This window comes from Toxorhynchites rutilus, chromosome 3, assembly GCF_029784135.1.
Source record: "Toxorhynchites rutilus septentrionalis strain SRP chromosome 3, ASM2978413v1, whole genome shotgun sequence".
In the NCBI taxonomy this organism is placed as follows: Eukaryota; Metazoa; Arthropoda; class Insecta; order Diptera; family Culicidae; genus Toxorhynchites; species Toxorhynchites rutilus.
Genome location: NC_073746.1, coordinates 133,395,525 through 133,418,160, shown reverse-complemented (window position 1 = coordinate 133,418,160; position 22,636 = coordinate 133,395,525). Strand labels below are relative to the sequence as shown.

The 22,636-nt window shown below is 39.9% G+C and overlaps 1 protein-coding gene across 6 annotated transcripts in view; it reads left to right on the top strand.

Annotated features, from left to right (window-relative positions):
- The window catches only part of LOC129775305 (protein rolling stone), a 239,195-nt gene that overhangs the window by 203,414 nt on the left and 13,145 nt on the right, over window positions 1-22,636 (top strand). For all 6 annotated transcript variants that reach the window (XR_008742922.1, XR_008742924.1, XR_008742923.1 and 3 more), the window contains exon 6: window positions 5,111-5,291. Coding sequence is in view for 1 of the 6 variants with exons in the window: in XM_055779885.1 (XP_055635860.1) it covers window positions 5,111-5,291 (181 nt within the window). In the remaining 5 variants the exon portion in view is untranslated. The remainder of the gene's footprint in view (window positions 1-5,110; window positions 5,292-22,636) is intronic.

Sequence of the window (22,636 nt, the reverse complement as noted above, 5' to 3'; positions counted from 1 at the left end):
CGTTTGAAAACAAAAATGCTGTTTAAAACGTTTTTTTTGCGTTTACCGATTTTTTAAAAATAGTAAAATTAAAAAGTTATAATTTTTTATTGGTTCATGCGATAGAGAGATGTATGCAGATTATTTTCATATAAATTTGACATAAATCGGTTCAGTAGAACTTGAGATATCGTGTACGCCAGTTAGAAAAAAACTAGTTCCGAGAGAAACGCGTTTGAAGTTCATTGTGATGGCCGTAACATGTTAGATACCACATCACTAAGATGGCTCTAACTAGGTAAATAATAGGATTTTCGATAAGTCCTTTCTAGAGTATATTCTTGAATGCCTAAACTACAGAAATATGGTAAAAAAAAAATTTCGATTTTTTCAGATTTCTAGACTAGAATACCCCCTTAATATATTGAACTGTTTAACTTGAAAAGATTCTGTTTACTTTTTTATTTTCTTGTATTTAGTACATTATCTGTATGAGTTGGTATAAAACCGTTTAAAAAATCATATGGCGCCACCTTGTGGTGACGGCCATTTTAGATTTGTATTTTTCATAAATAACTGTGTTCTACTAGTTAAGCCCTTTCATTTGATATCCATATTGATGGGATTTTGAGAAAAAAATTAATCCGTCACTTTGTAGCAGCCGCCGTCTTATCAAGATTATGGAACACGGAGTTTTATAATGACTGCAGAGATAAAGCTGCAGATCAATTGGTTAACAAGAAGGTGGTCAAATTTGTATTATTGTGGGATAGCGCTACAAACAAATTTACCCACAACTTACGGGCGAAGCGAAATAAATCCGTTTAAAAATGGGAACTGCGATGCGAGGAACGAGGAACGTAGATAACCACCGAATGTGATTGAAGACATCGAAAACCGGTTAAATTATGAAAAGTGAACATTACCGAAAACAATTGAACGAAATGAACCATTTTCGACCGAAATATCAGAAGAGGCAACACAAAGTGATATTTTCAAAAGATAATTATGAAGTTTCGTTTCCTGTTAAGGTGATCATCGAAGAAAAACAGTGATAATTACGATAACATAATGTCTCTGTCCTTCGTCAACAAGGCGGTCGCGTATCGGACACCGTCTTTCGATTTTTGTTATCATAGATGCTTCAAACTACTAAATTCATGTAGCCTTGAAAAAGGCCCATTAGAACATCAAAAGATGGAGGGATGATTGAACTCACGATCATTCTCTCCAGAAGCAAGCGCACAATCATTTGTCTACGGAAGTTCCCAACAGGCCGTGCTGATCATGTCGGATAATACAAATTGATCCCTCTCATCCACTCTTCTGATTGTTTCGCACAGCTATAAGCTCCGAAAACTCCCCAATTTTCGTTACATGTCTTATTTCAATTTCGCAAAGCTACCCCCAATATATGAATCCATTATCAAAAGATTGTAGATTTAATTTGATATAACAAATTTTTGTACACAGTCATTTATTGCACATACATTGTATCAAATGTACAAGAAATCGGGAATAATTGCTTTGAATTTATCTAAGATCTGCTTTTGGTATAAACTGATAAGCTACATGTCTTTTAATGAGGCTTAAGGGGTTATATATGTTTACGCTCTACCAAAAGTATAGATTTACTAAATCTTCTAAGATTTTTATCATGCACTAGCTGACCCGACAAACTTCGTCCCGCCCAACATTTGTTTTTTGTTATCAATACCTTCAAACATTCACATTTTCTTACTATGAGCAAGTTCATGGGTCCAATCGCAGAACACATTGATTGATTTTCTAATCGACCCCGTTGAATTTACCTTTTACTATAAAATTCCTAGTATATCTAAATAAACTCATCATTATAATATCAGATTATTTTCAGACACAGTTCTCGTTCAAGATTTTTCAACCACTTGCAAATAACATGTTTCTCCGTTACATGGAATAAATGTTTTATACAGAAAATATGATAGAATAAAGACCGCCCTGAATCGGACAATTCCTTTCTCGAGTTCTGCTCTTATCAATACATTCGGCGATACTTTTTCATTGGTATAGAAAGAAGATATAGGAGTGCGTTTCATCACATCAAAATCCATTTACAGTTTCGAACAAAGATGAATTTCGTTAGCGCAAACATCAAATGAACTAACAGCACTTGTCACTATGTAATTGTAGAACATATGGGGATTTAATTTTCCGAATTTTTCCTTATTCATTCAGAATTTTCCGAAAATTTTCAATTGTCATGTTTGGTTGAAATATTTTTGGTTGAAATATGTGTAATTTCCATTTTAGGGTGGCTTTCGTAATTATTGATTGAATTTGTTTTTTTCTTGTTTACGCTATAAATTTGTTCATATTGTTATTAGTTCATCTGTTTTTTTCACCTGAACAACCAGAACATACTAACTTTGAAAAATCATTACTCAAAAAGGATATAAATCAAATCTCTGATTTTTAAATATGTTATGTGAAAAGACACCTAAGCTTCCAAAGATAAATAAAAAAAATAAGTAACGCCCTCCAGTCAACAGACATGCAAACAATAAAAAACAAACTCATTCAATAATTACGAAAACAGAAACAATAAAAAACGGCTGAACGTATCAATATGAATCGTTCGATCGTTCGAAGGAAAGAAGGAGATACACTAGGCTAAAAATTGACCTGCAAACATTAGAACTTACTGAAACACTTATAAAACGTGCTTTTGGTACTTTTTTTTTAAATCGTTGCAAAAAATTCGAATAGTTTCTTTTTCGTCAAAGCAACTAATTAGCCTTATACAGGATTAATTGGAGTTTTTGAAATTACATTTCAATGCGATGCCATCATTATTTAGTGAATTATTTATCATCAAAGACGAAAGGGTAATTTTTCATGCAAACAAAAATATCTCTGTATGGATAGGTCCTACAGGAACGTTGCGTTGCTGAGTTGATATTTCACAAAGCTATACCATTTCAGAAAACACCTGAAGATTTCGACTCCACACTCTGTTCCTCTAATTTTTTGTCGAGTGTATTTCAATCGTGTTATGAAATAGAAATATAGATATTATGTATGGAACACAATATTTTCGTAAAGGTCACCTCGGCATCGACATGAAGACTCAAATACTTCTCAAAAATTCGGTGCAATATAGTAGCGGCGATGAGAAGTACTTCAAATCGGTGCAAATTTAGATGTTAGGTTCATTTCTTTTTCCTTGACAGCGAAAGCGAATACACTCCGACGACTTCGAGCACTATAGTTTTGTGGTTTATCCTGTATTGTTTCGTATTCGCATGACGTTATGAGTTTTCTGAATTTCTATGATGCACAGCCTAAAGAATCATCTTCTGTGTTTTTAGATACTGCTCAAATCCGTGAGAAGTTATCTACACGTATCCAAAAATCATAAATCTTTATACATAAAAGAGACTTTTTCCCACGTACGTATAACTCATCATCACTGGAGAACGGTTGATCAGATCTACGTCGTCCATATATTTTGTGTACATTCTCGAAGTACATTCGTTTTTTACCAACCAAAATATTCTCTAGAAATACATTATATGGCAGAACAACGTTTGCCGGGTCAGCTAGTTATAAATATAAATAAAGAGTTCAATGACCATGAGTGACCATTCTATCCTGGATTCCTCGAGTCGAGAAAGACGCACCACGCTAGATATGGGGTACAGACTAGGGGGGCGTTGCTGATTAATGGTCAGCTGCATCCCAATAGGAAGTATCCCGTGTCGGGCACACGTTCAGAGCATCGAAGACTGCAACATACCAATTATGAGAACACTTGTAATACTAACCTCGAGCCAAACGCGAGTAATCGGTTACATATTACTAACATAGTTGTAAGCAAACATTGTCGAAATATTGAACTCCCGGCCCCGCTAGGCTGACGCCATATGAGCCTTAATAAAAATATATATTTTGGATAAAAAAAAAAAGAGTTCTACGCAGTATCACATAAAGGTTTGATTATGATATGTTCTCCTCCGATTTTATCGACACTCTGACACATTGTAGTGGCTATTCGAAATGTCATTTCTCCCTATGATCGAAACTTTTGTTCTTGTAGTGTCCATCTTTTTGAAAAATTATAAACTGTTGACAAGCTTTTCTTCATGTCTTGAAAAATCTTTTTTTGATTAAATTGGGGTTTTTGAAAAACGGATCTAAACCAGAAGGATAGTCCTAAACCGATTCCTTAAATTGTAAAACACCTAAAATACTTCTTTTATGACGACTTCATCATTGAATTGTATAGTAACTGTTTAACATTGATATTGGTTTATACGTGTAACAAGGGAGAAAAACGGAAACGAAAACAGAAGCATTTTTTGGCATGCTCGAACAGTATGGCCAACAAAAGCCACTTATCAAATTCCTGTCATATTCATGAAGGCAATCGGTCGATTCAATTTAGCAGGAGAAAATGTCACCATACAACCAATTTGTCAGCGTTGTAACATCATTTATTGGACACTACTGAAAATTCAATATTATTCCTGAAATTCATGGGAGTCGGTTTGGGCCACTCTCCCATACACGGTTGAAAAACTTATATTTCCTCTCTCGTTGCCTCGTAGTTGTAGTTCTTTTTCCAAACAATGCCAGTGCCAATTGATACGAACTTTATTTAATGTATCACAATTTCTGCCATTTCTGCAATTTCTGATTTTTCTACCAATATAGCCAGCAAAGAACAACTTTTTTCGAACTCCTTCATACGAACTTCCATGTTATGTATGAAGAATCACCTTTCAACTATTGGGTTGGAAATAGATGAAAGTTTCTGCTTCACTCAACCCTTCCGAATGAGAAAATATTATAACAAACTAACTCTCAATATTTCTCCTGTTCCCAAACACAAATGCCTTCAATCGCAGTTCTCATTATTGGCAAAAAGTAGAGCTTCCAAGCAGCGAATCAATTTACAACGCTCGCCGCTTGTGGCGATACCATTTTATTCCAAACCTGGTCGGAATTTGTACTCGACTGATTTCCGAATAAATAATTATTCAACTGATTCCCCGAAAATCCCGGTCCACGGTCTCGCCTACAGTTATCTGGAACATTACCATTCGTATCGTCTCGTTTCTCATGTCCACTCTTCTCGTTCTCGTTGCAGATGTTCATCGCGTGGACGTGGTAAATCTCATGGTGCACGTGCTCAATTCCGTCATAATGCTAATCGATTTGACCATCGTGGGACACCCGATCAGGCTAAACCATGCCTACTGGACAACCGGCATCGGTGTGCTGTATGCGATCTTCTCGGTCGTATACTATCTGGCAGGAGGAACCGACAGGTAATTATACTCACCATCACGCAAATAATCCAAACCTCGAACTAACTATCTACCAGCACTGCTGCGGATTCAATTGTACCGAAATTATTGATGTAATCGATTGTAGGGGCTCGAGTGGCAGCACTAATTTAAACTAGTGCCATATGAAGAGCGCACATTGGAGGTATGAGGGCAGACGGGTGTGAGAATACATGTCCTGTGGAGTCCATAATTCATTGCATTCGCAATTAAAGTGCTGATAGTTGGAGAGTAAAAATGCTCGGAACTGTTTGGGCAACTTTTTGGCATTCGTCTGCCACTGGGCACGTGACTGTAATGTCAAATGAAAACAATTTCCGAGCGAGTGCTGAAAGAATATGCTGGCCTACGTGCGGAAAATGTCAGAATTATAATATTAATAACTACCTGAAAGTTGCTGTAAGTTATTGACAAGGGCTCGTGCCTCAATCTCATTCGTACGTGTTGATTTCTTCCAAAAGCAATCACAGCGTTCGCAAGACCCCGTCAAGAATTCCTAACTTTTATAGACTAAACTCGCACGCAAATTTCATGCAAATTTTTCGTTTGCCATTGCGACGTCACGCCCACGATGTCCGCTGGTTAGAGCCTGGCAAGTCTGTACACTCTACACCTAGCTCCAATTGGATATAATATGTTCAGCACGGTTTGCAGAGCACGTCACGTAACGCAGCTAATGAGAACACACGGAGTGGTCTTTAAAGGGTGTGTCACATCAAATTGCATCACGGAAAAAACGCTGTAGAAATTTAATTTTTAGGAATTATATCTTCAGCTTTCGCTTATAATCAGATAAGAGTGTATAGATCACGTTGGCCATGCTTCACTGTCAATTTTTCGTAAATTTGGAAAAATGTCGTCGAACGAAAAAGAGCGTCGTGAATTAATCTTGTGCACTCATTTCGAGAATCCGGAGTTGTCACATCGGGACATCGGTAAGATGCTGGGAATCGTCCAATCCACGGTCAGCAGAGTACTAAAACGATACTTCGAGAACCTAACCATCGACCGGAAGGTGAAGAACGGCAAAAATGGATGCTCCGTCAGTGAAAAAGATCACAAGCGTGTAGTTAAGCAGTTTAGACGTGATCCGAGAAGTTCGGTCCGGGATGTCGCCAATAAGCTGAATTTGTCAAGTTCATTCGTCCAGTGGACCAAGCAGCGGGAGGGCCTTCGTACATACAAGGTTCAGAAGGCTCCTAACCGCGACGAAAGGCAAAACATGGTGGGGAAGACGCGAGCCCGGAAGCTGTACACCGAAATGCTGACGAAGCCGCATTGCCTGGTAATGGACGACGAAACCTACGTCAAAGCGGACTTTCGTCAGCTGCCGGGCCTGTTGTTCTTCTCCGCAGAGGACAAATTCAGCGTTCCGGAGAAGATTCGCAAACAGAAACTATCCAAGTTTGTCAAAAAGTACATGGTGTGGCAAGCGATCTGCTCTTGCGGTAAGCGGAGCGCCCCCTTCGTGATGACCGGCACGGTAAACGGGCAGGTTTACCTTAAGGAGTGCCTACAGAAGCGCTTACTACCACTATTGAAGCAGCACGAGGGCCCGACCATCATCTGGCCGGATCTCGCTTCGTGCCACTATTCAAAGGACGTGTTGGAGTGATACGAAGCCAACGGGGTCACCTTCGTGCCAAAGGAAATGAACCCGCCCAACGCGCCGGAGCTTCGCCCAATAGAGAAATATTGGGCGATTATGAAGCAGGCCCTCCGGAAGAACCCAAAAGTTGTCAAATCGGAGGCGGACTTCAAGAGAAAATGGATTTCTGTTCAAAAAAACTACAACCTGACGTTGTACAGAACCTTATGGACGGGGTAAAGAGGAAGGTGCGAGCATACGGGCTTGGGCTCGAAGTATGAATAAAAAGAAAATGCCAAAAGTTGTTTAATAGTTTTTATTTTACTGTCTAAAATTTTCAAGAGGATCGGTCTACTGGGCGAATTTCTACAGCGTTTTTTCCGTGTTGCAATTTGATGTGACACACCCTTTAGTGATTATCATTCCGAATTCAATTTTGGCAGAGTTCTTCTAGCAGAACATAATCGCATCGAGGAATTATGCAGCGTTAGCACCAACACTACCACCACCCCCGTCGCAGCCGCCACCGCCGCCGCCGCCACCTGCAGCAGCCGCAGTGGAGCCAATATTCCAAATGTGCACATTAAAAGCAGCCGCACAACACACTGCCAAAGTACTCGTTTTTTGCAACTAATTTTCTCTTAGAGGCGAATCTACTTCCAAACAGCAGGGCATGGTGCCACAAACGGACAAGTTTTCCAGATGCAGCAGTAAGAAAACCCCATCGGGGTGCAGCCCGGCAACGGTGCATCTTCCGTGTCTGTCTCTCCGTTGCAGCAGGCACTTTAAATGGTCCATGAAAACACAACGCTCCAGAATCAATCGACCTTGACGCACTCGGAGCCATAATTGTGTCTGAAGTGATATTTACTCAACATGGCAGCGCCGGAAATTGAATTGAATTTTCATGCCGTGTTCCATTACCTGATTGAGTGTGGGAAACAACGAACGAAAGTGTTTCGGAATAACATAATAAAATGAGTGGCGCGAGATCGATTGCCAACTAGAGAATGTTACGAAATATAAGAACGTATGAACGAATGAAAAGTTTTCACAATGGTCATTGGATCAGTGCCATAAAAAAGTTGAAAAAATCTTTTCGCATTTAGCTTAATCGCTTGTATTAGGATTCGCGGAGATTAGGCTAGGATGTGAAATATTAGGCTGTCAAACAAGTCCTGCGGTATTTTTTTTAATTTTCATTTGTTCATAAAATTAGTTACAATCATCTGTTTTAAGTCAAATATGCGCCGTTTTGTTCGATGACTTGTTCTCAACGAGATGCCAACTTCATAATACCCCTGTTATAGAAGCTCGCTTCCTTATTGGCAAAAAACTCGGATAGCCAATTTTCACTGGCCTCTTTTGTGGCTAACTTCTGACTACCTAGCTCGTTCGCCATGGAATAAAACAGGTGGTAGTTACTTGGTGCAAGGTCCGGACTATACGGCGGATGCAAAAGAACCTCCCATCTGAGCTCCCGGAGCTTCTGGCGCGTCACCAAAGAAGTGTGTGGCCTGGCGTTGTCCTGATGGAAGACAATGCGGCCTCTGTTTATCAAAGATGGCCTCTTCTTCATGAGTGCTACCTTCAAGCGGTCCAGTTGTTGGCAGTACAGGTCCGAATTGAGCGTTTGGCTATAGGGAAGCAGCTCATAATAGATTATTCCTTGACAATCCCACCAAACACACAGCAGAACCTTCCTGTCCGTTAATGAGGGCTTGGCCACCGTCTGAGCCGCTTCAGCGGGCTTCGACCACGACCGTTTGCGCTTCACGTTGTCGTAAGTGACCCACTTTTCATCGCCAGTCACCATCCGCTTCAGAAACGGGTCGATTTTGTTGCGATTCAGCAGCGATTCACATGCGTCGATACGGTCAAAGATGTTTTTTTGCGTCAACGTGTGTGGCACCCATACATCGAGCTTCTTTGTGAATCCAAGCTTCTTCAAATGGTTAATAACGGTTTGATGACTTATCCCCAGCTCTTGGCCGATGCTACGGCTGCTACTATGCCGGTCTCTCTCTGCTAATTCAGCGATTTTGTCGCAATTTTCGACGACAGGCCTTCCGGAGCGTGGCGCATCTTCGACGACCTCTACACCAGAACGAAAACGTTGAAACCTTCGTTGTACGGTGGAAATGGAAACTGTATCGGGTCCATTAACTGCATAAATTTTATTGGCAGCTTGAGATGCATTTTTGCCTTTGTCATAGTAGTACTGTAAAATATGTCGGATTTTCTCTTTATTCTGCTCCATATTTGCGACACTATAACTCACGAACGACTTAACCAAACAAAACACTGTCAAGGACTATATTATAGCGCGCAAAAATACCTTTCCAACAAGCTATAGTATGACTCGATACAATGAATACAACTAGAACTACGCGCTTACAACGACACCTCGCGGAAATACCGCAGGACTTTTTTGACAGCCTAATATTAAAAATGTGGTCTGTGATCTCGCCCGTCCGACTAACATGGTCCTAAACACAAATTCATACTGCTTACCGTATCTTACCGGTTTTTATTTTGTTTTGAATTCTCTTATATAAATCGTATCAACTTAAGAAGACCAATTGGAAGTAAAAAGGATATACTGGTGTAAATGAGTATTGGAAGTTGGTGCTACCGGGCGACCGAGTAGCTGAGTACAACACACACCAAACCGCGATAGTACGATTTCCTCTTATAAGGTATTTAGGTATTCAGATATTTTTTATCACATACCACATATTTATCACGAAACTTGGACAAGGTGTCCATTCCGGCGGGCCAATAGCGGATATTGGCCAGAACCCGAGTACAGACTAAGTTTACAATCTGTAGACGGGATATACAGACGCGCGAGTAAAATACGTTTCGTAGACAGTTGAAGGAGTCGCAAAAGGACCGCATGGGTGTGCATGCAGTTGTCGTTGTCGTCACAGTAGGTAGAGATATACTAAACTCGGATGGGACTATAATGGTGAACCGTAAAGGCAAGGTAGAGTTTCGCTTGGTTCAGTTGATAATCAGATGGTTGTGGAAGTACGGCCGAGGAAAAAAACCGGAAAATGTTCACTCTGGCCAGTCAAGTACCATACTCGAAAATAGGCGAGGAAGAGATAAATACTGAAAGAAAAAAAAATCTGTAGACGGGATATACAGACGCGCGAGTAAAATACGTTTCGTAGACAGTTGAAGGAGTCGCAAAAGGACCGCATGGGTGTGCATGCAGTTGCCGAAGATCAAACTCTAAATTGTGTGTCCTGATAATTAATGATCCAAGAAGTTCAGATTCACCACGACCAGAAATTCAATGTACGAACTGCATGAAGAACAGAAAAGATGATGAAAACCCCAGATGAACAGGAGGAGGCTGCTCGACTGATTGTGCCACATTTACCCGAAACCCACTAACCCTAAAGACATTCACCCAAATTCCACTCACCCAAATGTAACAAATACTCGAATGCGACAGCCACCCGAATGTAATATCTACCCGAACTGACAATTAACCGAATGCGACATTTACCCGAATGCAACAATTACCCGAATGCGACACTTACCCGAAAGAAGCACGTATTCGAATAATACGTAAATTTTATTATTAGGAAGCATCTATATATTTATGTCTGATCAGTTTTCATTTCCATTCAAAAAGTATGCTCGTGGGTAGTGCAATTTGAGAAATAGTGGCGTTGAATGAAATCATTTTCAAAATAATGAAAGAAATCAAAAATAATGGGCCTGATCACGAACGTCAACCTCACGGTGAAAACGAAATGATTATAATCTTCCATATAAATAATTTCGTTTTCACCGCTCATTGATCAGACCTAATGATGTGAAATGAAAGAATGCAGTTATCCGTTCATATGGATGACGCAGCCCGTTTGCTTAAAAGAAAGCTGACAATTTTGGTACATACGTATTATGGCACTGAAGTGCAATTTTAATTGTGAATTTATATTTTCGCAATAATATTTATTCTGAAATCACTGCAATGGGGGTGAAGTCCCCATCTAACGAGAATAAGGAACCGAGGTGGCCTCAAGCTGTCGAAGTGACGCAATCCGTGTTGGCCGCCGATCCGCCGTCCGAAGCGGTGGCCTCTCGCAAGCAAACCTTTGTTCCACCGGTAGCCCGGTTTGTTTGAAACATAGGACGCGATCCTTCAGTTCGGCATACGTTTATTTGGTGCATCACGTTTGCAATTAGGCAATCAAAATGCATGACATGCATAATTAACCGGGCAAACGTTATGTACCAGGTAAACGTATCCCGTCCTACGCTCGCTAACGCTCGGTGGGACCTAACTAAAGGATTGTCTCCTATGTTTCAAACAAACCGGGCAACGGCTTGGTGCTGCTTCGGTTTCTTATCCTCGTTAAATGGGGACTTCGCCCCCATTACATTGACCTCAGAATAAATTTCATCAATAATGAAATCAGGAGTCGACCGTGAGTAATCGGTTTCCTATTTTATTAACCATAGAATTAAGGAAACATATTAATATATGCTAGTAGAGATATAGTGAAGAGTTTGGCTCCTTTAAAATCATGTAACTGAGCCTGTAAAAATAAACGGATTAATAAAAAAAAATAATAAAAACATGATAGACATATACTGCGGTGGTAAATACATAAGTACCATCTTTTTTTTCTTATCTATTCTTTTAACATTGTCATTTTAATTTTTTATGTTAAAGTTACTTGCTTAATTTTCGGAATACTCCAATGATCTCTTGGCCTTAAAGAACAATACGGAAAGGAAAGAAGACGGCATGTCAATTGTGCCTACACTAATTTCTAAAAATGACACAGTGAAGTCTTCAACATCTTCTTCGAATTTCCTCATTACAATTCGATTCGACAGAGAGATTCGACAAATAATCTTCATAATCTGATTTGTCGGATTTTTTCCTTTTTCATTCGGGTAAATGATGCTTTCGGGTAATTGTCGCATTCGGGTATTTGTCACATTCGGGTAAACGTTGCATTCAGGAAATTGTCCATTCGGGTATATGCCGAATTAGAATATTTCTTACATTCGGGTAAACGTTGCATTCGGGTATTCGTCGCATTCGAGTAAATCTCCATTCGAGTATTTGTTGCATTCGGGTATTTGTTATATTCGGGTGAATGTCATTCGGGTATGTGTAACATTCGGGGAAATGTGCTTCGGGTAACGTGTTTCGGGTGAATGGGACACAACCGCTCGACTACTAGAAGAGTTGGCCGCTAAAGTAGCTGAAATTACACAGTTGCAGCCAAGGCGCTTGTATAAATGTATAACAAGTGAAACAACATCATCACTTCAATAAGAAGAGGATTACGGTTTGTGGAGCGAGGGTTGTTTGTTTTGTTATTGCTAGGATACGCCATTTTTGCATTTGCGAGAGTAGTGAATGAACTGGATGGGGATAAATTTGTACAAAATCATCTCTTCTTTTTCACATAAATTCGCGAAAGCCGAACATAGTAGGCATCGTTCGAATAAGCGTCGTGGCAGTAGAGAGTCGCCGGCAGCTGTTTGTAAACAATACCGACAGCAATTCCAATATGGCTAAAAGTGCATTTCATATGATTGTTTCACCTGGTATATATAAAGGCGCCTTGGTTGCAGCAACGCTTAACACTGACTAACAGTAGGCATGCGAGGGCGTTACACTGGCGGTCAGATTTTCGAGAGTTGCGCGAGTTATCCGAAATCCGAAAACAAGTCACATGTCTTTCTACAGAAGAATGGATGGAGGAGATCGAAAGCATCGCTGAACATTACGGATGGGATGAGCCGACTAAATTACATACTGCTCGTTTGAATTTGGAAGGCTCCACTAGGTTGTGGTGGACTGGTGTGCAAAATGATGTAGCTACATGGACACTGTTTTCGGCAAAGTTAGCAAGAGCTTATCCATCGGCTCGTGTACCATTCCCATGCAGATGCTTGTTCATCAAAAGCTAGGAGATGAAACAATCGAGAAGTATGTCTACTCTTAAGTGGCTTTAGGGAAAATAGCTGGATTCGATGAAGGGGTAATAGTCAAATACGTAATGGCTGGATTCGGTGAGTTCGCGTCTAAATCCCGAGTGTAATTGGGTGGTCGAATTGAGACTGTGGGAGAGTTAATCGATTTTAACTGTGATTGAAATGGATGGAGAGTATGAACAGCACTCACTCCGACAGATCTGATTGGAGTATATGTGTCAGAAATAAAAAAGAAGAAGGTGGTCGCGTGCTACAGTGGTAGACATTCGCTTAGCCGCAACCTATTTTTTCCTCAATATTTTTTAAAATAAGTCAATTATTTGTACAGTTTTGTTCATAAATGACGATTATTGTTTATTTTCATCGAATTCATTCTAAAAAAAAGTATAAATTGACTTTTTGTTTTCTAAGTAATTCAAATATGTGGAATCAGGGTGGACATTCGTTTAGCCGCATACTAAAATTTCAATAAAAGAAAAGTTGTGCGGCAAATTTCGAGTCCAATCGGTAGCTTATATTTAGTATGTTCACCTCAATTTCGGATCACTTTGAAAACTCGATTTGGCATCGAGTCAGACAGCTTTTGAAGTGTTGCCATATTGATTATAGCCCAACACTCCTGAAACACTCAAGGCAGTGGCTGGAAATGTTGTCAAATTGTCATCCGTTTGCATAGACCATCTCGGCCAAGATTCTCCATAGGTTCTGTATGGGATTGCAATCGACTGCAAGCAGGTCATTCAAGAAGCGGAATGTCCTTCTCGCCAAACCATGCCTTCGATTGCTTGGAAACGTGGATCTATGCATTTTCCTGCTGAAAAAACGATATCCTCGGTAGCGTTATTACCAAAAAATCAAAACGTCCTCCAGTAATTGAAGATACTTTTCGGAGTTCGTTCGGAAACAAATGAAACAAATGGGAAGCTTGCTGTGATAGGAAACGGCTCCCCACACTGTCAAACTTCCGCCCCAAAGTTTCGCTTCATTCTCACGACATGCCGTTGACTTATAGCGAATTCGTTTTTAAAGCTGAGTTAGTGCCACACAGGCTACGTAATAAAAAAAATGTTTTCAGGTTCACGAATGCGGCGGTTTGTTGGTGTGCGTTATATAGTCTGATTTGTTTATATTTGCGATGACAAATTTGCAGTGTCGACGTCTGGTGGCGATATTTGTGCTTGGGAGGTATTTTTTTCTCTATCAGATCAGAAGGGCCAAGTGCAGTTGAAAAATATAAAAGTTTGAATGAAAATTTCTGCTTAATATTGTTTGATTACCAAACACATGTAGTCCTGACACTCACTTAACCATTTGTCGAGGCATTTCCTGTTTGTTCCACAAATAATTACTAATATAATATAAAATCATCATCAGACACAGTTTTCGTTCAATGTGCTTTAGCAATTTCAGAAAAAACCTCTTATGTCATCACGTGATATAAATATTCGATACGTTAAAGTAAATTTTCATTCATAATTTTGATTTTAAAAGGATGTTCATTTCATCTGAAAATTCATAATTATTTTCGCCTCTCAATGAAAGCACACAAAGCTTAATGCCGTCAACGCGAATATACTCTTCAAAACCAGAATCCGAATTGGATTACGATTCCAATAATACAAAAGCAAAAGCAGGTTTTCCATTTTCATAGTCATTATTTTTAGATTTTCCAAAACAATACTCTGAACTTGACAATGCAGTATATTTGTATTGGTGAACCTGAATGCGAACCCGTGAAACATCTCAGTGCGAAACTAACACTCCGGACCATCCAAATTGAACTTTTTTCGCCGGAAAATAAACATTTCTCCATTCTAGTTTCCATTCCATGTATTGCCGGGCGAAAATGAGATGGTTCTGCTTATGGGTGGCGGTCAGTTTCGGCTTCCCTTGAAGTTTCTTCCAAATTGTGTTTGGTGACTCGTTCAAGATGCTTTGGTGTTCCCATTTGTTGGTCGTTATATCCCATATTTCTGGCACTATTCAAAGAAATTCCGTACCACTTTCTCAGATCGACCAATGTTTGTTCTTTGAACAAATTTATTATTTTCCAGCCCTCTTCCGTCAATAGAATACATTCCGCCATTCCTTTAAAGTAAATGTAAAAGTGGATCAAATATCAAAAACGGTGGTGAGACTCGATGAAACTGAAGTACTTGTAAAGCTGAATGTAGTTCGTCGTTGTCGTCACAGTAGGTAGAGATATACTAAACTCGGATGGGACTATAATGGTGAACCGTAAAGGCAAGGTAGAGTTTCGCTTGGTTCAGTTGATAATCAGATGGTTGTGAAAGTACGGCCGAGAAAAAAACCGTAAAATGTTCACTCTGGCCAGTCAAGTACCATACTCGAAAATAGGCGAGGAAGAGATAAATACTGAAAGAAAAAAAAATGCTTGGAGTGCTTAAGGAGAGTGGATTTACCATTAATGTAAAGAAAACTTCTTTAGGTTGTCCGTCGCTTTTCTCGGTTTCGAAGTGTTGAAGAATGGAATCCGACCTGGAACTATTAGAACAAAAGGCGTTTAGGATATTCTCGTGAAGGAAAGTGTGCTGCAAGTGCAACAATTTTTTGGAGATTTGTCCGGAGATTTATTCCGCAGTTTAGTGTGGTTGCAACTCCATTATCCTCGCTGTTGACAAAAGATGTCAAGTTTGAGTGGAAAAGGGATAAGACTGACGCGTTCGAAAAGCTGAAAAAACAACTCACTGCACTTATAAGACGCGACGCGAGACAAGGCATAACTCGCGTCTTATAAGTGTCGTGAAGTTCTCACGTTGCACAGCAATTAAAAATAATAAGTGAACAACTCACTGAGTGACCAATCTTAGTGTTGTTTAATCCGAATCGTGATTTGAAACTCCATACAGACGCATCTCAAGAGGGTCTGGCGAGATTTTTGTTAATGCGTATGGATGAAGATTGGAAACCGATAAGCTACTATAACGTTTGCTTAAAAAAAAAATGGACAAAAATTGCCGATTTGTCATGGGTTTACCTTCACCCGCACTGACGAAACAAACCATGCAGCATCAATCATAGTAACCCATGAGTCAACAGAAAAAAATTGACAGCTCTATCAGTCGAACTCTATCCGTGATGGCGGAAACAGTGAAGCTACTCCGTTCAGAAGTATGCGCGATCAAAGAACGGTACCCCGCCGCGACGAAAACGGACATCGTGCGCCACCTTGTAGACGCCGAATACGCCCGTTTCGGCATCCACAACATCTTGGCACTATTGTACAACAATCAGAGCATCGAAGAAAGCCCTGTTCCGGACGGCCGACGACTCTGAACGATAAGAAGCTCTAAAGGATGCTGAAAAGGAAGATCGAGGGAAAAATGGCTACATCGCTGCGTACGCTTGGCCGGGAGTTCCACCAAAAAGTGAAAAAGTACCAGGCGAACATGAACACGCATGTCAGGAAGTGAATGACGCCGTGGCAGCGGCTGAATAAGATGGTCAAGTCGATTTTCCCGGCGAATCGCGACGTGGCGGTGGTGATGGACGACGAGACATATCTCACCCTGGATGGCAACGACTGGCAGGGCACTTCGTATTTTACTTCCCGCACGAAAGAAGTGTGCTCCGAAGTGAAGTTTATTTCACACACCAAGTTCCCCAGGAAGATGCTGCTGTGGCTGATAATCAGCGAGAAGGGGATGTCAAAGCCGCTCTTCTTTAGTTCAGGACTGGTCATGAACGGGGAAATTTACAGTACGAAGTGCCTGCCGGAAGTTGCGTCGTTCATCAAGAAATACCATAAGGACGAAAACGAAACTGTGGAATAAAAACAGATATTATTAAAACAGTCATGTCATTAAAGGCATGTTAACAGTCGTAGCATCGCCCAGAAATCAAAGATCGACCATACTAATTAACACGAAAAACCTGATGTATCGAATTTCATGGATCTTATACGGATTTCATACGAACCCAATACTAAAGGGTGTGTCACATCAAATTACATCACGGAAAAAACGCTGTAGAAATTCGCCCAGTAGACCGATCCTTTTGAAAATTTTAGACAGTAAAATAAAAACTATTAAACAACTTTTGGCATTTTCTTTTTATTCATACTTCGAGCCCAAGCCCGTATGCTCGCACCTTCCTCTTTACCCCGTCCATAAGGTTCTATACAACGTCAGGTTGTAGTTTTTTTTAAACAGAAATCCATTTTCTCTTGAAGTCCGCCTCCGATTTGACAACTTTTGAGTTCTTCCGGAGGGCCTGCTTCATAATCGCCCAATATTTCTCTATTGGGCGAAGCTCCGGCGCGTTGGGCGAGTTCATTTCCTTTGGCACGAAGGTGACCCCGTTGGCTTCATACCACTCCAACACGTCCTTTGAATAGTGGCACGAAGCGAGATCCGGCCAGAAGATGGTCGGGCCCTCGTGCTGCTTCAATAGTGGTAGTAAGCGCTTCTGTAGGCACTCCTTAAGGTAAACCTGCCTGTTTACCGTGCCGGTCATCACGAAGGGGGCGCTCCGCTTTCCGCAAGAGCAGATCGCTTGCCTCACCATGTACTTTTTGGCAAACTTGGATAGTTTCTGCTTGCAAATTTCCTCCGGAACGCTGAATTTGTTCTCTGCGGAGAAGAACAACAGGCCCGGCAGCTGACGAAAGTCCGCTTTGACGTAGGTTTCGTCGTCCATTACCAGGCAATGAGGCTTCGTCAGCATTTCGGTGTACAGCTTCCGGGCTCGCGTCTTCCCCACCATGTTTTGCCTTTCGTCGCGGTTAGGAGCCTTCTGAACCTTGTATGTACGCAGGCCCTCCCGCTGCTTGGTCCGCTGGACGAATGAAAACAAATTCAGCTTATTGGCGACATCCCGGATCGAACTTATCGGATCACGTCTAAACTGCTTAACTACACGCTTGTGATCTTTTTCACTGACGGAGCATCCATTTTTGCCATTCTTCACCTTCCGGTCGATGGTTAGGTTCTCGAAGTATCGTTTTAGTACTCTGCTGACCGTGGATTGGACGATTCCCAGCATCTTACCGATGTCCCGATGTGACAACTCCGGATTCTCGAAATGAGTGCGCAGGATTAATTCACGACGCTCTTTTTCGTTCGACGACATTTTTCCAAATTTACGAAAAATTGACAGTGAAGCATGGCCAACGTGATCTATACACTCTTATCTGATTATAAGCGAAAGCTGAAGATATAATTCCTAAAAATTAAATTTCTACAGCGTTTTTTCCGTGATGCAATTTGATGTGACACACCCTTTACAGTGATAGACATTCATTTAGCCACACTCGAAAAAAAAATTGTAATACTTATAAAACAATTAGGAATGTTCATTCTATCGGGATACTTATTTGCTGTAACGGTAGTATATTTTAGTCACTTTTATTGAAAGGATGCGCGTCTCACTCACAGATGCACAAGGCGTCATCGGTGGATACAAACATTCAAACGTCGTTTTTTCCCGAAACATACGTTTAGCCGCAGAGCATAAAAATCAGGTTTTCGTATAATTACCGAGTATCTATGTTTTTCTGAAAAATTACTTCGGAGTATTCAATTTACACGATAAATATTAGATTTGCAACGTAAGAAGTTGGTCAGATTAGTGATTCACGTATAATATAAAGGAATGGAATCACGTATAATTTAAAGGTAATCAATTATCGGAGGAAGAACGGAGAATAATAAAGATGTTCAAAGAAGAAAAGTTTTCTAATAGCTCGACCGCAATAAAATTGGTCGATCTGGGAAAGTGGTACGTAATTTCTTGAAAATGGGCCCGAAATATGGAATAGAACAACCTACAAAAGGAAACACCAAAGTTACTTTGTGTCTTACAGGTATAATAAGACACGAAGCAACCAAGAAACGATTGTCCTGCTCACAAATTAAGGCATATTTGGATGTTCCTGTGGCGAAGAGACATATTACGCGCATCTTGAACGAGTCACCAAACATCAAGTGGAAGAAACTTCAAGAAAGGCCGAAACTGACCGCCACTCATAAGCAGAACCGTCTAAATTTCGCCCGGCAATACATGGAATGGAAACTAGAATGGCGAAATGTTGTGTTTTCCGACTAAAAAAAGTTTAATTTGGATGACCCGGACTGTTACAGTTGCTATTGGCACGATTTAAGTCAGCGGAATGTCGTGAGATTGAAGCGAAACTTTGGGAGCGGAAGTTTGATGGTGTGGGGAGCCTTTTTCTATCACAGCAAGCTTCCCATTTGTTTCAATTTCATCCGAATGAACTCCGAAAAGTATCTTGAGTTGCTGGAGCACGTTTTGATTAGCCATATTGAGAATAACGCTACTGAGGATATCATTTTTCAGCAGGATAATGCATATTTAGATCCACGTTTTCATGCAATCGAAGGCTTGGTTTGCTGAGAAGGAAATTCCACTTCTTGAATGACCTGCTTGCAGTCGATTGCAATCCCATAGAGAACCTATGGAGAATATTGGCCGAGATGGTCTATGCAAACGGATGACAATTTGACAACATTTCCAGCCTCAAGGCAGTAATTCAGGAGTGTTGGGCTCTAATCGATATGACAACACTTAAAAAGCTGTCTGATTTCGATGCCAAATCAAATTTTTAAAGTGATCCGAAATGGAGGTGGACATGCTAAATATTAGCTACCGATTGAACTCGAAATTTGCCGCACTTTTTTTTATTGAAATATGAAGATGCGGCTAAACTACCCTAATTTCACATATTTGAATTATTTTGAAAATAAAAAAAATGAATTGTTACTGTTTTTATACAATGAATTCGATGAAAATAAACAATAATCGTCTTTTATGAGCAAAACTGAACAAAGAATTGACTTATTTTTAAACATATTGAGGAAAAATAAGGTGCGGCTAAACGAATGTCTACCACTGTATATGGTATTAACTATTTGTGGTCGTTTGTCTGCTCTCAGCCACCACAGCAAGAACCCATGCTAATCTTAAATTTTACGCGACCAAGTATCAGTTTATGCTTTTTTTAAACGAAGCTCAATGTCTAATGAACCTGTTCACGAATCAATACGGCGCTCCTACGAGTAATAGAAAACGGTACTAAGTATCAAACAAAGTGGTCACCCACACAAAATAACTCACAGTGCGTTAAATGCATATAAATGTGGGACAAAAAATTATAACAGAATTTAGCCATTGTAACACTTTGGTGTGATGGAAAAGATTCTTCAGAAATATCAGAACTACTGTTTGCATAAATGTCTCATGTTATTTGAATAATCGTATAAGTGTCTCAAGCGACAAAATCTTTGTTCATCTAAGGTGAAAACTATCACAAGTTAGACGCGCTGCTTTTTCGTTTTAATCTTGCCGACAGCAATCTCTGCGGTTGTGGCCATGGTTATCACGACATCGAACACGTTGTTTGGTCGTGCGAGTTGTATCTTGTCGCCAGATCGAATTTAGAAAACTCCCTTCGGGCTGGAGGAAAGCAGTCCAATGTGCCAGTGAGAGATGTGTTGGCTCGGTTAGACCTTGATTACATGTCCCAAATATATGTTTTCCTTAAAGCTATCGATCTTCGAGTGTGATTGTTCATACATCCTTTTCCCCTCCTTTTCGTCCTTCGCGAGCTATCGGTTCCCTTCCTACTAACATTAGAATAAGTTAAATTGTAAATACATATAGATGTAAGGAAAGTTTTAAGAATAGAGTGTGAAGTGTCAGTGTGAATGAGAATGTGAATGTGAATGTGAGTGCGACTGTAAACACACATCTCCTAACATCCCATCCTTTTCCTAATGAAAATGTGTCACCCTTCTAAACTCGAGTCGACCGCGAGTAATCGGTTTCCTATTTCATTAACCATAGAATTAAGGAAACAACATGTTGATATATGCTAGTTGAAATATAGTTAAGAGTTTGGCTCCATTAAACTTATGTAACTGAGCCTGTAAAAATAAACGGATTAAACTTTTGACCATTTCGCTGAAATCATTATCTGAGTATGGTTTGAATTATGTTGAAGTAGTTGTTTTTAAAGAGCAGAGTAATTGTTTGCATAAGTGTCGTATGTTATCTTAATAATCTGTAAAATAAACTTTGTTAAAATTTAAAAGCTCTGATCTTTTCGGATACACATTGCTGGTATCAATTATACATTTATTGCTTTAATGGCAAAAGTGTCTCATATTCAACGGATAATAAAAAATAAAATTATATATCAATTATACTTCATATGATTCACTTTTGGAGATTGTTTCGAAAGATTTCGCACAAAATAAAGTTCACAAAATAAATTTAAAAAAATTATTTTTCATAATCTTGCATGTATCACTGCTTTTTTAATGGAAAATAATTCCGACCAGTACGATACCCATGCCCAAGTTAAATACGACCGCAAAAGGTTAATATTAATTCACAACATCGAGTCAGTTTGTGCTATTGGCTAGGTCAGAATTGAAGTGAAACAGATTATACTACATGGGCTGAAAAGTTCCGGAATGTTTCAACAGATGGCGCCACTTAAAATGAACAAGATTCATTTCGACAGGCTCATCTATCTCTAGCTTATGTGTGACATTTCGTTTATTTGTTCACAAACTACAGTTGTTTAGACGTCACTACCTGAGCTTTCGTATATAAAATGGAAAAAGAGGAATATCGTATTTTGATCAAACACTGTTTTTTGATGGGAAAAACTCCTGAACAATCAAAGCAGTGGTTGACGAAATGTTATTTCACTTCTGCTCCTTCGAGAACAACAGTTTATTGGTGGTTTGGTGAATTTAAAATAAGCCGTACAAGGACCGTAGATGCATCTCACTCTGGAAGGCCAAAAGAGGCTACGAATTCAGAAATCGTAAAACAAGTGCATCGACTCGTTTTGCACGATAGTGAAGTGAAGTTACGCGAATTACCTGAGGCCATAGGCATTTCAGAAGAACAAGTGGGATACATTTTGTACGACAATTTGGACATGAAAAAGCTATCCGCGCGATGGGTGCCGCGTTTGCTGACCGTCGATAAAACACAGCGGCGCGTTGATGATTCATGGCGTTGTAGAAGCGTAATCGAGTGGACTTTTTTCGACGTTTTGTGACAATGAATGAAACGTGGGCCCATTACCACACTTCTGAGTCCAATAGACAGTCTGCAGAGTGGCACTGAGGCATAGTTCGATCACTTAGACGTTTCGTACTACAGAAAGGAAATCGAAATGATGGAAAATCACTATACCAAGTGTATTGCCCTCGAGGGAAACTATGTTGAGGAATAAATACAGCTTTGCCCAAAAAACCATTCATTAAAAATCTTGGGACTTTTCAGCCTATGTAGTATATACCAAAATAATAAATCGCACTGTTAAAATTAATAATCCAATTGACATATCAATTGCAATGCAAATGGTACTATGAATCAACCTATCACATTGATTATGATTTCAAATTGAATGTGGTTGGCTCAATTTAGCTGGCAATAAAAACGATAGACTATTTTTCCAAGCGGTGAAAATGCTCGCAAAACAGAAATCGATTAAAATAATTTATCAGAGATAAATCGTCAAATATTGGGACACTCATTCAATCGTTCTGCCAAATTGTTCGCCAATATAGATGGCAGCCTAGTACACATATAATATTCATTTGCGGTCTGCATCGGATTGGATTAGCATACTGCGGTAATCCTTTCTGGAAGAAAGGGACAAGAGAAGGTCATCAGTTCTTTCAATATTCGCCGATACGGCCGTTACTCTGTTATAAAGTATTTACTTACAGTCTATGCTTCTGTTCAGCAAACCATCCAATGG